The sequence below is a fragment of the Caenorhabditis remanei genome, chromosome III (genome assembly GCF_010183535.1).
Source record: "Caenorhabditis remanei strain PX506 chromosome III, whole genome shotgun sequence".
Classification (NCBI taxonomy): Eukaryota; Metazoa; Nematoda; class Chromadorea; order Rhabditida; family Rhabditidae; genus Caenorhabditis; species Caenorhabditis remanei.
This window is the reverse complement of record NC_071330.1, coordinates 9,052,968-9,066,074: the sequence shown is the minus strand read 5'-3', so window position 1 is coordinate 9,066,074 and position 13,107 is coordinate 9,052,968. Positions and strand designations below refer to the sequence as shown.

Genomic DNA, 13,107 nt, shown 5'->3' with positions numbered 1-13,107 from the left:
TCTAAGTTCTTACTCAACTAATATTAAAACAATAAACTCTAGAGACATGTTCCTTCGTTCTCTCTAACACGTTTCTCTTATTTTATTTTTTCTGTTCAGTTGCCCATCAACTGGAGGGATGGGTAACGAAGCTGTTTTCTCTGCCTTTCTCTATTCTTACATATGTTTCGCAATGAAATCTCTTTCCTGTTAAAACCCAAGAAAACAGAGATCCCGAGGAGACGCAGATAATTTGTTATTTCAACAATTTGATTTGGAATAGCAAGCCAATTTTTAAACAAGTTCTTCCATTTTATTTCTCGAAACTTGCTATTATCTCTACCTTTTCAAGGCACAGGTGGCCAAGCATCATGATAGAGTTGTTAATAGATCGGTTAGTGGTTCCTCTGGATTCTTTTCTCCCAAGCGGTAACTAATCCCTCGTCGTCTTCTCTTTTCCCTCTGCTTTGGCTCGCGCGCCCGTCGAATCAACCCGCGACACCCATCTGCCCTTTAGCTCTTTTGAATAGAAACGAGAAAGAAAGCAGCTCACATCTCTACACGCCTAGTTAATTCCTAGTTGCATTCGCCATTCCATGCATACTGGAGAGTAATTCTACTGCTTATTTTGAGAATGATTTGAATTCGTTTTCCGGGCCGTCAATAGAAGCATTTAGACAAGATAACGGAAAATTGTAGATTTTAAACATTTCAGCTTTGCCTTTCTTTCTAACTGAACTTTAGTTTGACTTGAATATCATTGATACACTGATTTTTTAACATTATTTGTTTTCTTGTTTTACTTGCACTGCCGCCTGTTTCAGACCTGTAGAATTAATATCTGGTTATTATTTTAAAAGTTCCCAAGATTGTTATTTTGTTCCATGTGTTCTCTTCCCGTTTGTTCTTCTCTGTCTCTCGCCCTTCGTGATGGTTAACTTTTGCTAATCATGGTATTTTGGTGACAGGTACTGGAATGAAGCCGCAAACATCAACATGGGAAATTGATGAACAAGCCGCCTCAGGACATTCTGAAATACCGGGACCAACATCTAACAACGGGATATTAAACGGATCCAATACGTTGCCACGTGTTACGAAACGTGTTTCAACATCAGGAAAAATTTCAAATATTCCTCGATTCAAACGACGTAAGATTACCCTACGCAACATGTATAGCGTATCTTGTGTTTATTAGTTTTACCTATCACATGCTTGCGCTTTTCACGTTTTCAAAGCTTGCACAAGATGCTCTATCCCGGTAAATGGTGTCGGCGGTTTTAGTGTTGAAAATACGTTTTATGTATAATGGATAAATGTAAATGGACCTGATTTATACTATCAGTTCAAAACAAGTAATTTTATTGAAAAGATTTGATGAATCCCCTAAATTCATTTTTACCACAGCCTTCCGAGAAAATTTAGTACAAAGAAAGTGAGAATAGTTGAGTGTCAACGACAGGCGACAAATTATGAATCACCCTCTTCGTAATTCTCGATATGTTATTAGTTTCTCTTCATTCTTCCTTTTCACTACTCTAGGAGTGATTTGGAGAATTTTTATGATAAAGTAACTTGTGCCAAATGATTAATATTAAAATTATCTGTACTTTTTAAGTAGTGAACTTTTCGAGAACAGAGAAGATAAGTTAGATAGAATTACACAATCTAATAATTTCCAGCTCATCCTCCTCATTCCACACGTCCACATTCGGCAATTGTTTCCTCGTCTCCTGGGCTTTTTCGCAAGAATAGCCCTTCAAGTTCTGCACCGCCAACTTCTTCGTCACGTAGATTCTCTCAACTTCCTCAACAGCACCTTCATCAACATATTCACCATCCACACCTCCACAATCACAACAATCATCATACAACAGTTATCAGTGAAGAACTTACCACACCACGTGCATCAACGTTCAATCTGAATCAAACACATCAGAACGTTTTCCCTACAACGACGACTTCATTTGGTAGTATGCCGAACAGCGGCACAAACACTGCAGAGGCGTCAATGACGTCTTCTGTTTGTGCAATGGAAACTGAAGGTACGGCGGCTGGAAACTCAGGAGATGAGCTTGAATCACGAGACATGGTTTCTGAAATGCAGAGAAGATGCCGAATCGGACCGTCTGGTTATCCACATTTAATGAAAGCAAAACGTCTGAGGTTTTATCGTAATGGAGATCAGTATTTCAAAGGAATTCAGTACGCTTTACAATGCGATCGCGTAAAAAGCATGCAACCGCTGATGGAAGAATTGATGAAGGTTAGTACCTAAGAAATTAGTTCTTAGTTAATAAATATCCGATTTCAGACTGCAATATGTGACTCATCCGCTCTTCCACACGGAATTCGTCATATTTTCACTATAGACGGTACACAAAGAATCACTTCAGTTGACCAGTTCGAAGATGGTGGAGGTTACGTTTGTTCCAGTACTGATGCATTCAAACCTGTCGATTATTCGAAAGCCGCAGAACCAAGTTGGAGGTTAACGCTAGCGAATCGATATAATCGGCATCTGGAAACAAAGCAATTGGCATTAAGTGTGGTTGAACCAGCTAATGAAGACACTGGTTTTGTTTCACCACGGATTATCAAAGTAATACGTAATGGAGTTAAGCCGAGAAGAATTAGCAGACATCTGTTAAACCAGAAAACAGCAAAGTAAGTACGGTATCTGCATGCATCGAAAAATAAATAGGATTTCAATTCCGAGGGTACAACTGATTTGAGGGAACAAATTTATCAATTTTAGGATATTACTTTGCAAAGTGTAAAAACTGCTGAAACAGGTATGTGCCCGAGTGGCGTTGAGCGCCTCGCATTTTCAGCCGAAATTTGAAAATGCGACGAGAAAGAGTGTGCGAAATGGAGAGACGCAGACACACTCTCTCGATTTTACACACTCTCTCTCGTCCCATTTTCGCCCACTTTGAAATCTTTCAGCGCCCAAAGCGCCTCCATAGGCACATCCCTGTGCTGAAACTTAGTTTGAGAAGCTCAAACACTGAAAAAAAGAGCATTGTGGGAAATATTTTAGTTTAAGTTTTCCGAGTTGTTATTGTACTCTCGGATCTAAATGCCAAACAAATATGATAGAAAAATTCTTTTTAAACCCCGTATTTCAGAACATTCGATCAAGTTCTACGTGATTTAACGACTATTGTCAAACTTGATGCAGGAGCCATTCGAAAACTTTTTGCACTCTCTGGAAGGCCGGTTCTGACACTTCAAGACTTCTTTCGAGACGACGATGTTTTCGTAGCTTATGGTGGTAATGATAAAATGGCCGCAGACGATTTGCTTGTTGCATCTGAAGAATACAAATCTGTTGGATTCAATTCGTCATCGAAAATTCGAAGGTTCGAGCTTATTTCTTTCTTCTAAACGCTATAATGTATTTTCAGAACAAGCCGTCGCTCAGCAATGCCAAATCGAAATGAATCTCTTCGACATGACCGTTCAGGAAGTGTTATTCCGGAGCAGGATCAACAACGTCTTCCAGCGGCTCTTGATGAAAAGTTCCAACTCATTCGATTAATAGGGGATGGAAATACAGCGATTGTCTACGAAGTTGTCGATAAGTCAGTTTTCAAACAATTTATGAGATCCAAAAAGGAGAATCAGTTGAGATCCATCAAAATGTCTCGCTTTTTTATCAGAACTCCCAGTGACACAGGAATCTGAGTCAAGTACACTTTTTTTTGATAGCCGACAGCAATATGTGCCTTACAAAGTTACTGTGAATCAAATTACTACAGCTACCGTAAAAACTCAATTTGAGGTGCCTCCAATTCGAAGTGCCCCTCTCTGACATTTGCTCGATATCATGAACGAGATTTCGTCTCATACTCAATGTTTCTGTTTTTTTTTTCAGAATCAACAACGACCATAGAGCGATGAAAGTTATTGCAAGAGAAAATGTGATCGGAAAGGAACATTTAATTGAAATGGAACTATCTATCTTGCAAAAAATAGATCATACCTTTATTGTACAACTCTATGACCACTGGTTTGTTGATGATTCCTATTTTCTTTCGCTGGAATTAATTGAGGTGAGTTTCGATTGCAAAGTCTTAATTGTCAGCGTGTCACTTCAGATGGGTGATCTATTTGAACACCTTCGACGTGTCCGACGTGTTCCCGAACGAGATGCTGTCCGGATGATGACTTGCCTTGGGCAAGCTCTCGAATATATACATGAATTGGGAATAGTTCATCGAGATGTAAAATTGGAGAACTTGCTGGTACGGAATCATGATGTTCCTATATTCAATAATTGTGTCATTTTAAGATTGTCAAAGATGAATTCGGGGAGCTTGGCGTGAAACTTGCAGATTTTGGATTAGCGGCTGAGATGCCCAAAGATCATGGAGTTCTTACAACCATTTGTGGTACTCCAACCTATGTCGCTCCAGAAGTACTGAATAAAACAGGATATGGATGCAAAGTTGATATTTGGGCTGCTGGTGTAATCTTATATGCAGTTCTTGTTGGATTCCCACCATTTCAAAGCTCTGATGGATCTGAGCAAGACTTATTCAGTGCAATCATGAGTGGAGAATTTAGCTTCCCGTCACCATCGTGGGACAATGTGAGTTGAAACTAATCGAAACCAACACAACTGTGTACAGAGTTCCCGTTTTCATTTCAAAAGTCACCAGCCTTTCTTAAAAATGGAGCACTTCGAAACCTGTTTCTTTTTAGGTCTCGTGGTCTGTTCGTCATTTGATTCTTTGTCTCATTCATACTGATTCATTCCATCGTTACTCGGCAGGAGAACTCCTCAGCGATGAGTGGATGGTGGTAAGTGTTTTCAGCCTCATAACAGAAACTGAAATTAGTACTAGGTTTATGTTCACATCTTACTTTACAGAATCTTGGCGATGTAGATCCGGAATATGAAGAATGGGCTCATCTCTTTGTTCAATCCAAAATGCACGTCGTAGAAGAAGAACAGGAAACGCCTTATGAATACTTCACGTCTCGTCGAACATCAATGGATGAATTGTCAGAAAGTGCGGGTGTTGAATTCTCATTTTCACGGGAATGTTGAATAGCATTTTACTGTGATTCTCTTTATTTTTCGATTTAGATATCAATTGTGTACCATATTCATAATTATTTCCATTTTTCTATGTTCCTGTTTACGTAAAAATCGGTCACGGGTTGCCTACTTTAATTTTGGGGTTTTCTGTGAAAATCTCCTTCTTTTCTCTCCGTTTCAAATATTTTCAGAACTGTTTTTCACGCATTGATGGTGTTAGGAACTATTTTGAAATCTGTCTGTAATGTTTCCGGTTTATCGCTTTCTTCTGTTTTTCAAATGAACTATTGCTTCTACACTCACATTCTGTGGCAACTGCAGCTGCAGATGCTTCTTTTCAAATAATAATAAGAAATTTTGGAATCTACGAATAAACATAAATTCAAAAGTTACTAACTCCCTGAAAACTGCAGAATTAAAATGAGAAACAAAAACTTATTGATATTCATATTTCAATGTGAGTATCAGAGCTGTGCGGAAGTAAAATTTTCAAAAAAGGAAGTCGGAAGAAGGAATAACATTTCTAAAAAGGAAGAAGGAACGAACATTTTCAAAAAGGAAGAAGGAAGAAAGAATAAATTTTTTGAAAAGGAAGAAGGAATTCCGCACAGCTCTGGTGAGTATGTTTCGAAAGCTTGTAAAAGAGACATAGAAGGTTGGCGGTACAGCAAAAATCAAAATAACAGACGCAGAAACAAAGCAATTACATTTCCCCGTCATTTCTATTACTATTTTTGATGTAGAAAAATCAAGTGCTTACTTCTCACTAGTCAGTCACTAGATTACTGTAGTTTTACTGTGATTGCAGCAACCGAACGGTGATTAAACTGAATCATCCATTACATTGGAATAAATGGAACATCAAACTATTCCCATCATAAAACACATAACCGAGAAAATGCATACTTTTGCCTCTTCTCACTGAACTTTTGATACTAGAGTGAATTTTCATCATTTGATTATAGTTGACAAACATCTTATCATTAACTCAAATGACTATTGAGAATGCGTATTATTCGAAACGGAATAAAGTGAAACAATTGTGAAGTTTACGAAGTGAAACACACTGGTTTTAACTTTTCTCTTCTCACCAATAAACAGTTAAAAAAAGGTTCAATGAAGAACTACAGTAACCCTGCTAATGAAAAAAAGCTGAAACTAGATGATAACGGTATTATGCAGGAATTGCACACACGAAAATCTTGTTAGATCGAAGTACAGCGACAGCCCTAGTTCGAGCAGTAATTTAAAAAAGTTCTATAAGCTTTTTTCGTGCTTTTAGTTGTCTTGTTCTTGTTTCCAGCGTTTTAATTTCAATGATTCTGACTAAAAAAATGAAACTCTTTTCATAATTTGTTGAAATGAAGAAAACTGGAAATCTGAAAAAAATGATTCACCTTTTCCCACCCTCCAATGATTTCAAATTATCATCAAATGACCTCATTGACCACGTTTGACGACAAACTTGTTTCTGATAAGAGCCTGAACGAAAAGTATCTCTGAATGAGTGCTGAGCGTACTGAAAATGATTGATCAGAAGTTATTCATTCTTGGAATTCTGATAGTTTTTGCCTTCGTATTAAATGCAATTGGAGTCTTCACACCGTGTTGGATCGTGGATTCATTTGGATTTACATCTAGAATTGTTCCATACAATCGGGTTTGACCAGTTGTTTCTTATTCTTGCCTGTTTCCAATTACTCTCAGATTCAAATGATTCTTTCTCAAAATATTAAATGTTCAGTATGCACCACTCTGGTTCCTCGCCGCCACTGTTTCAATGTACTTATCATTTGTTCTCTACATTTTTATGATTCTGATATATACTTATTCGCTGTGAGTGTTTCGAAATATTATTCCAAACAAAAAATAATATTTCGTTTCAGTTTGATAGTACACAGAAAAGGATATTCTCGAAGTGTTAAAAAATGGTTCAGTTTGATAACGAATGCATCTGGAATGATCGTCTGTTTCACCGTACTTGCTCTCATTTTGATCGGTGTCAATATATCGAAAGCTAGTAATAGTTCGGACAGTTACACCGTAAGCTGTGAATTTATTCTTAGTTTTTTTTTCAATTATTCAACAATCGGATCATAGAATATTCTTGATTTTCAGCTTGGCTATTCGGCCTGGTTGTGTGTGGCATCTGCAGTTATTTCTCTTGGAATATTCTTCAATGTCGTTTTTTTTGTTCACAAAGAATGCAAATAAAGTTTTTTTTTTTTTGAATTTTGGTTCTATAACGAATAAACTTTTCTGAACGCAGAGAGATTTTCAACGATGAAAATGGTAGCTACCGTAATCCCACAACTTGTAGTTTTCCTCTGTAGTTCTATAACATTTTTCTATTATGTGGAACTTTGAAAAAGAAGAAAAACCAAACTAAAAATGTATTATTGCACAAATTGAAAAAAAAACATATTGCATCGGATGGTTTGAAGAATTCTACATAAAACATCTGCTTTTTTTTCTTTCGAAGAATTTTATTGGGATTTGGTTGCAAGTTTTCCGTTTTCCCAGGTGGAGGTCTTCAATGTGGCTGGACTCTTCTTCGCCGCGGCTCCTCCCTGAGAAAAAAACAAATTTAAGAGTTGATACTGAAACAACAAACCTTGGTGCAGAGACGAGTGACCTGAGCAGCGATCTGCGAGTAGCGAACATAGTTAAGACCAGCGGCTCTCCAGGCGACCATTTTTCAGAATTATGATTTTTTAACCTTAATAATCATAAAAAGTTGCAATTTTTCACACGAGTAACAAAGAAATAGAACGGTATTCAGAAACCTTCGAATAGACATTTCAGGATATTCTGTGAAATGAAAGAAAACATCTTTATACAAACTATAAATCAACAGTAAGCGTTGATTGTTCGACAACAGTCAATTGGTCCAAAAATAACAATTCGATCAATAAATATTTAATTACAGTAACCTAATTTGAAATCTCTGTTAAGCTCATGCATTGTTTGGTTATCATTATCGTTAAGTTTTCATTCTGTAAAGTGTAAGAAGAACAGCAAATCGTTTATTTAATAACAATAACATTTTACTGAGAAAGCAAAAGAAAAAAATTACGCGATTGGGATGTGCGGGAGTGGGAGCGAATTGTGCGAAATAAGGAGAATTTTTTTAAAGAAGCAAAGCAATTAAACTTACAGGCACTCACACGCATGCAAAAAGAGCACGTGGAGAAAATAAACGAGTAAACCAGACAAAACCTCGTGTCAGATTAGTAAAACTGAAACAAGAAAATGGAAAATAAACAGGTTATTAGAGAAAAAGGCAATTGGTAGAAAGGAAGCTATAAATACTTGCAGTATTTGAATATTATTTGGTTTGTAATCTACATGAAAAGGGAGCAATAAAGGGGAGAAATAGTTAACACAACCAACCAAATCAAGATATTCACTAAACTTCCGAGAGCCGCATGAAATTGTATAAGTTACTAGACTAATTTATAACAAAGCCCTTTGAAAAATATCACAAAGCCAGAGAAACAGAGGGAAAGGAAGTTTTTTTAATTATATAGTCCTCAAAGCAATCGTTTCGAATTTCGCGAAGACATGATGGACGAACAGTTGGAGAGAACGAATCACGCTGAAAAACATTGTTTTGTTAAGAAAGAACGGACGAGTGTTATCTTCTTGAAAATAGAAAGAGGGAGAAAAGAAGAAGAAGAAGTGAGGAATTTCACGCATCTCAGACACTCAATTTTCACACTCAATTTTCAGAGTTCACCATCAATAATACATTCGAGCCCCATTAGTAGCTAATTGAGAAATCTAGAGACAGACACACTTAATCGCATTTGCTACACTCAAATCTCAGCAATCAGTTGTGAAATTGTCATTTTTGAAGTAAATGATGGCGGTAGCTCCGTATTAAACACACCGTTCGGGCCGTTGGGGCCTGATCCTTGAGGCATACCAGTCGATGGGGAAGTGTATACTTGTCCTGGACGAATTGGTTTCACAATTTGTGGAGCATTCATTCGGCGCATGTTGCGTTGTCGAACTGCTTCCTTAATTCTTTCAACTTCTTGTTGGTACTTCTTTCTTTCAGCTTGACTGCGTTGTTTTGAATCACGAAGTGCTGTCTCGAGCATCTTGATACGATCTTCACGACCGCGGAGACGAGCTTCCATCTTCGGTAACTCAACTCGCAGATCGGCATTATCACGAACGAGCTGAAATTTGAATAGATTACTGGGGGGAAAGACGACATTATTTAACTTACTTGTTTGTGAACCTTGGTTAGCTTATCCAAGTTATTTTCCAAGAATTGAATTCGTTGCTTCTGAGCAGGACCGCTGAGAGAATCTTCGCCCTCGATGTCTTGATTGGTTTGGCATCGAGCAATGAGGACTCGCATGAACTCCTTTTTCAGATTTTTCAACGTTGTTAGTTCCATATTTACACGATCAGTGAGCGGTTTGATCTCTTTAGCTGCTTGGTCTTTCACCAACAATTGCTTCATTCGACCTGCATCTTGACCAGATTCAACACGAGCTACATCAGCGGCGAGTTTGGCCTCAGCATCATGTTCTGCAGCGGTGCTGGTTTCCTTTGCGGCAGAGTATTCAGAGAAAAGTTTAGAGACTCCGATTCTGACATGATTCAGAAGATCGTGATCCGGAAGCTGATCATTTTGAGAAGAAATATCAGCAATGTTGAACTCGCGAATAACATTGTATATTCCTTCTTTGAAATGCCGAATCTTAGGTCCACACTCGTCGAGATGTGCATTGAGAAGAGAGGTTGCCTGGTTCATTCGATCTTCCAAGCTTTGGTTCTCTTCTTGAACAACCTCCAATTCACGCTTCAGTTTCTCGCATTCGGCTTGCCGAACGTCCAAATTGACAGCGATTTCTTCTAATGCGGTCATCATTTCTTTTCCTTCTTGTTGCTTGTCTTCGGCTTCCTTCTGGAATCTGTTGTTCTCTTCTCTGATCAACTCCTCGTTCTCGCGCATAGTTCCGAGAGCTTCTTCTTGGAGAAGAACTTGCTGTCGGAGCTTCTCAAGCTCTTGAGATACTTTTTGAATCTCGTCATCCTTCTCGTCAAGTTGCTGATAGAGCTTAACACGTTCCTCTTCGTATTTCTTCTTCTCTTCATCAGTAATTGGTCCAGTTGTAGAAGTGAGCATTGGTGGAGCTGGAGCAATAGATCGTTCCATTAGAGGAGTGGATCCGCCAGAAACTTCTGACACAACCATTTGAGCAGTTTCCGACAAATTGACCCATTCGGTTTCTGACACAGATTCTCCGCCTCTCCATCGAGAAAGTTCAAGAGCAGCTGCCTGAAGTAAAGCTGATAACCTAGTGACCTTTTCTTTCTCTTTCTCGTATCGTCGTTTCCATTCTTCGGCAGTGAGTTCTTCGTTGATTTGTACGACATTTTTGATAGTTTTCGCCCGCGCACCGAAGAGAAGTGTTGATTTGGTTTCAGCTTCGTTAAAGTGAGACGGAGATGCACAAATGATAACAGTGGTTCGAGAGTTTCCTCCGAGTGATTCTTGCAAGATACGAGTAAGTTTAGAATCACGATATGGAACGTGAGATTTCTGAAAAAAAAAGGCATCTCGTCATAAGCGATACAATAATAAAAATAAGATAACTAACCGTCCCTTCAGCCAACGCTGAAATAACGATTCCCAATGCAGTCAATGATTTATTGATATTTTTGGCTTCTTCTAAAACTGTTCCTTGAGCTCCAGTTTTGCTCACTTTCTCGGAACCAGCCAAATCAACCAAATAAAGTTTTCCAGTGAGCTGTTTTTTCGTGGTCTGATGTTCTTGCTTGACAGTAATCAAGAATACTGAATGAGAACGAGAAGAATGCTCATTCATGTCTGTAAACAAACGTTAAGCATAAATACCATTCCCTTATGTTTTCTTACTTGTCACTGCTACCATTCTATTCGATTTTCCGTCTTCAATCGCTTGCAGAACTTCATCAGGCCCACCGACGAACCTTTCTGTGGCTCCTTTCACGTAAGGTACACGGTTTTTGTCTTCATGAATTGATAGATTAACCTTTTCGGGGTCTAACAAATCACGTATTTTCTCATTATAAATTTCATAGTAAGACACTTTGATGTGGAATTGGAGGTTTTCATCCATACTATAAATATGGTTGAAGATATCAGCAACAATACGTGGAATGATTCCAGACATATTTCCGTCTCCGATTACTCCCTGAAAAAAAACAGTTTTGATTTCTGCTTATTCAGAAAACTGTTTGAGTACTTAATTTGTTCAGTTCTTTTACCGGGTTATTCACGACATATAAAACAATGTATTTTAATACAAGGAAAAGTGTATTAATTTACACTTTTCTTGAATTAAAGTATGTTTTGTACATGTCGAGAATAACCTCATTAAAAAAGTTTACCACTATGCGTTCTCAAAAAGCTCGTTTACCTCCATTGTATGTGTCTTTCCAGACGATGTTTGTCCATAGGCAAAAACAGTTCCGTTGTATCCAGAAAGAACATCTTGAACAATATGATAGGCCGCTCCTTTGTATACTTGTTCCTGGGTGGTATTCGGTTTGAAGACTTTGTCGAACACGTATACTTTACCCTGAAAGAATTAATGAATCTTCCATCTTTGTTATTCAAAGCACTTCTTGTGTACTTTTCAAAGAGATGAATGTGTCATGTGAGAGAATTGACACACCTGCATCCAGTGCTTCCCGTCCATGTTGACATAATTGTCCTCTACAACCCCTTTGTATAACTCACCCCTAACGAAATACTGTCCTCTGAAGGGAATTTCGGTAGAAATCGATCTGCATTCTTCTCCTCGGTCTTATTAAGGGGCCTTATACGGCAGAACACCTAAAATAAATTTTTTGAATTAATACTCAAGATATAAATTACCTGGACACCGCACTCGGCTCCGTCTGTCCGCGGCTCCATTTTTGAGACTATTGGAAACCAGTTGGAAACTTGTGGCTGTTTCTATTGTGCTAATTACCCGGCTTCTCCGTACAACGCCTACAAAATGGATTAATCAATAAACCGCAGAGAACATACGAAGCGATAGGGAGAAGAGAAATAGGGAAGGGGGAAAGGGACGTTGCGAAATTTCAGGGATATTTCATCATTTGCTTCAGTTGAACTTTTCAATGTGGAAGGAAAAAGGAAAGAAGCTGCGTGTTTTGTTTGATTGGATGGCTTCGACAGGAAGTGCCCAAGGTTCATAGATTACTGAGAAAAGAATAAGATTATGAGATGGAAAAAAACGTTATGCTGCACATGGGAAGTGTCGATTCGGCAAAATGGAAACCCGAAACAAAAATTGAATCTGACTCACAACTTGTGGGCGGACTTCGTTAATTAGAACTGTGCGAAGGTTGTCTTAGAGTTTTATAAACAAAAAGATTAGTTGAGGGACAGTTTTTTTCCAGGAAACTTGGCCAAAATATCACCGTTGATACCACAAAATTTTCGACAAATATATTGGATTTGGAATGAGAGAAAGTATACATTTTCTGTTCCAATTGCCACATCAGCAAACGTGGTGTCGTGGCCACAACCGTGTGAAATTTTTAGCGCGCTCTTCAATCATCATCGAAAAAGTGTGATGGAAAAGTTGCAATGGACAACTGATTTTCTAGATGGACTGGGAGGTAACAAGCGAAGAGTTAGTATCTCAAGCAGCTATTTCTATTCACAAATTGGTACCTAATATACGGTTTAGTTGTTGATTTTTAGAAAGAATAATTGTTTAACACTTATCTAAGCCTTTCAAATTTAAATTCAAACGTAATATGTTATTGAAACTAGGATTTATCTCATTCCCTGAAGATAAATAGACATATACCAATCAGGAGGATGTATCTAAAGGCAAATAAGGAGAGAATCAAACCAAATATGGTCATCAAATTGACAATGAGTAATGGCCGATACGACAAGATACGGCAGATGGTGGAGACGGGTGAACGATTCGGAAGCGAAAAACGGCGATAAGAGAGAAAAATCACCGCAGGTAGAGTATTGTGTTCAGCAGACTTTCGTTGTGGGACCTAAAGGATGGTCGGTGCAAAAGCTTCTCTCTTTTCATAGGAAAAGA

At 38.2% G+C, this 13,107-nt stretch overlaps 3 protein-coding genes across 3 annotated transcripts; 2 read left to right on the top strand and 1 right to left on the bottom strand.

Moving 5' to 3' along the window:
* Positions 1 to 955: 955 nt before the first annotated feature.
* GCK72_010177 (uncharacterized protein) lies at positions 956 to 5,038 on the top strand (the record flags this gene model as incomplete). Its single annotated transcript, XM_053727727.1, has 10 exons — positions 956 to 1,130; positions 1,662 to 2,245; positions 2,294 to 2,646; positions 3,111 to 3,344; positions 3,390 to 3,566; positions 3,860 to 4,037; positions 4,083 to 4,229; positions 4,277 to 4,576; positions 4,690 to 4,788; positions 4,859 to 5,038. The coding sequence occupies 10 exons, from the start codon at positions 956 to 958 to the stop codon at positions 5,036 to 5,038; spliced, it is 2,427 nt and encodes an 808-aa protein (XP_053587304.1).
* Positions 5,039 to 6,554: 1,516 nt separating this feature from the next.
* GCK72_010176 (uncharacterized protein) lies at positions 6,555 to 7,243 on the top strand (the record flags this gene model as incomplete). The annotated part of the gene is made up of 4 exons (XM_003104161.2): positions 6,555 to 6,689; positions 6,774 to 6,865; positions 6,916 to 7,072; positions 7,148 to 7,243. 4 exons carry the CDS (start codon positions 6,555 to 6,557, stop codon positions 7,241 to 7,243), a joined length of 480 nt encoding a protein of 159 aa, XP_003104209.2.
* A 1,379-nt stretch (positions 7,244 to 8,622) lies between these two features.
* GCK72_010175 (uncharacterized protein) lies at positions 8,623 to 11,951 on the bottom strand (the record flags this gene model as incomplete). Its single annotated transcript, XM_003104082.2, has 8 exons — positions 8,623 to 8,627; positions 8,922 to 9,216; positions 9,267 to 10,592; positions 10,651 to 10,880; positions 10,929 to 11,226; positions 11,452 to 11,613; positions 11,775 to 11,870; positions 11,913 to 11,951. The coding sequence occupies 8 exons, from the start codon at positions 11,949 to 11,951 to the stop codon at positions 8,623 to 8,625; spliced, it is 2,451 nt and encodes an 816-aa protein (XP_003104130.2).
* Between the last annotated feature and the right edge of the window lie 1,156 nt (positions 11,952 to 13,107).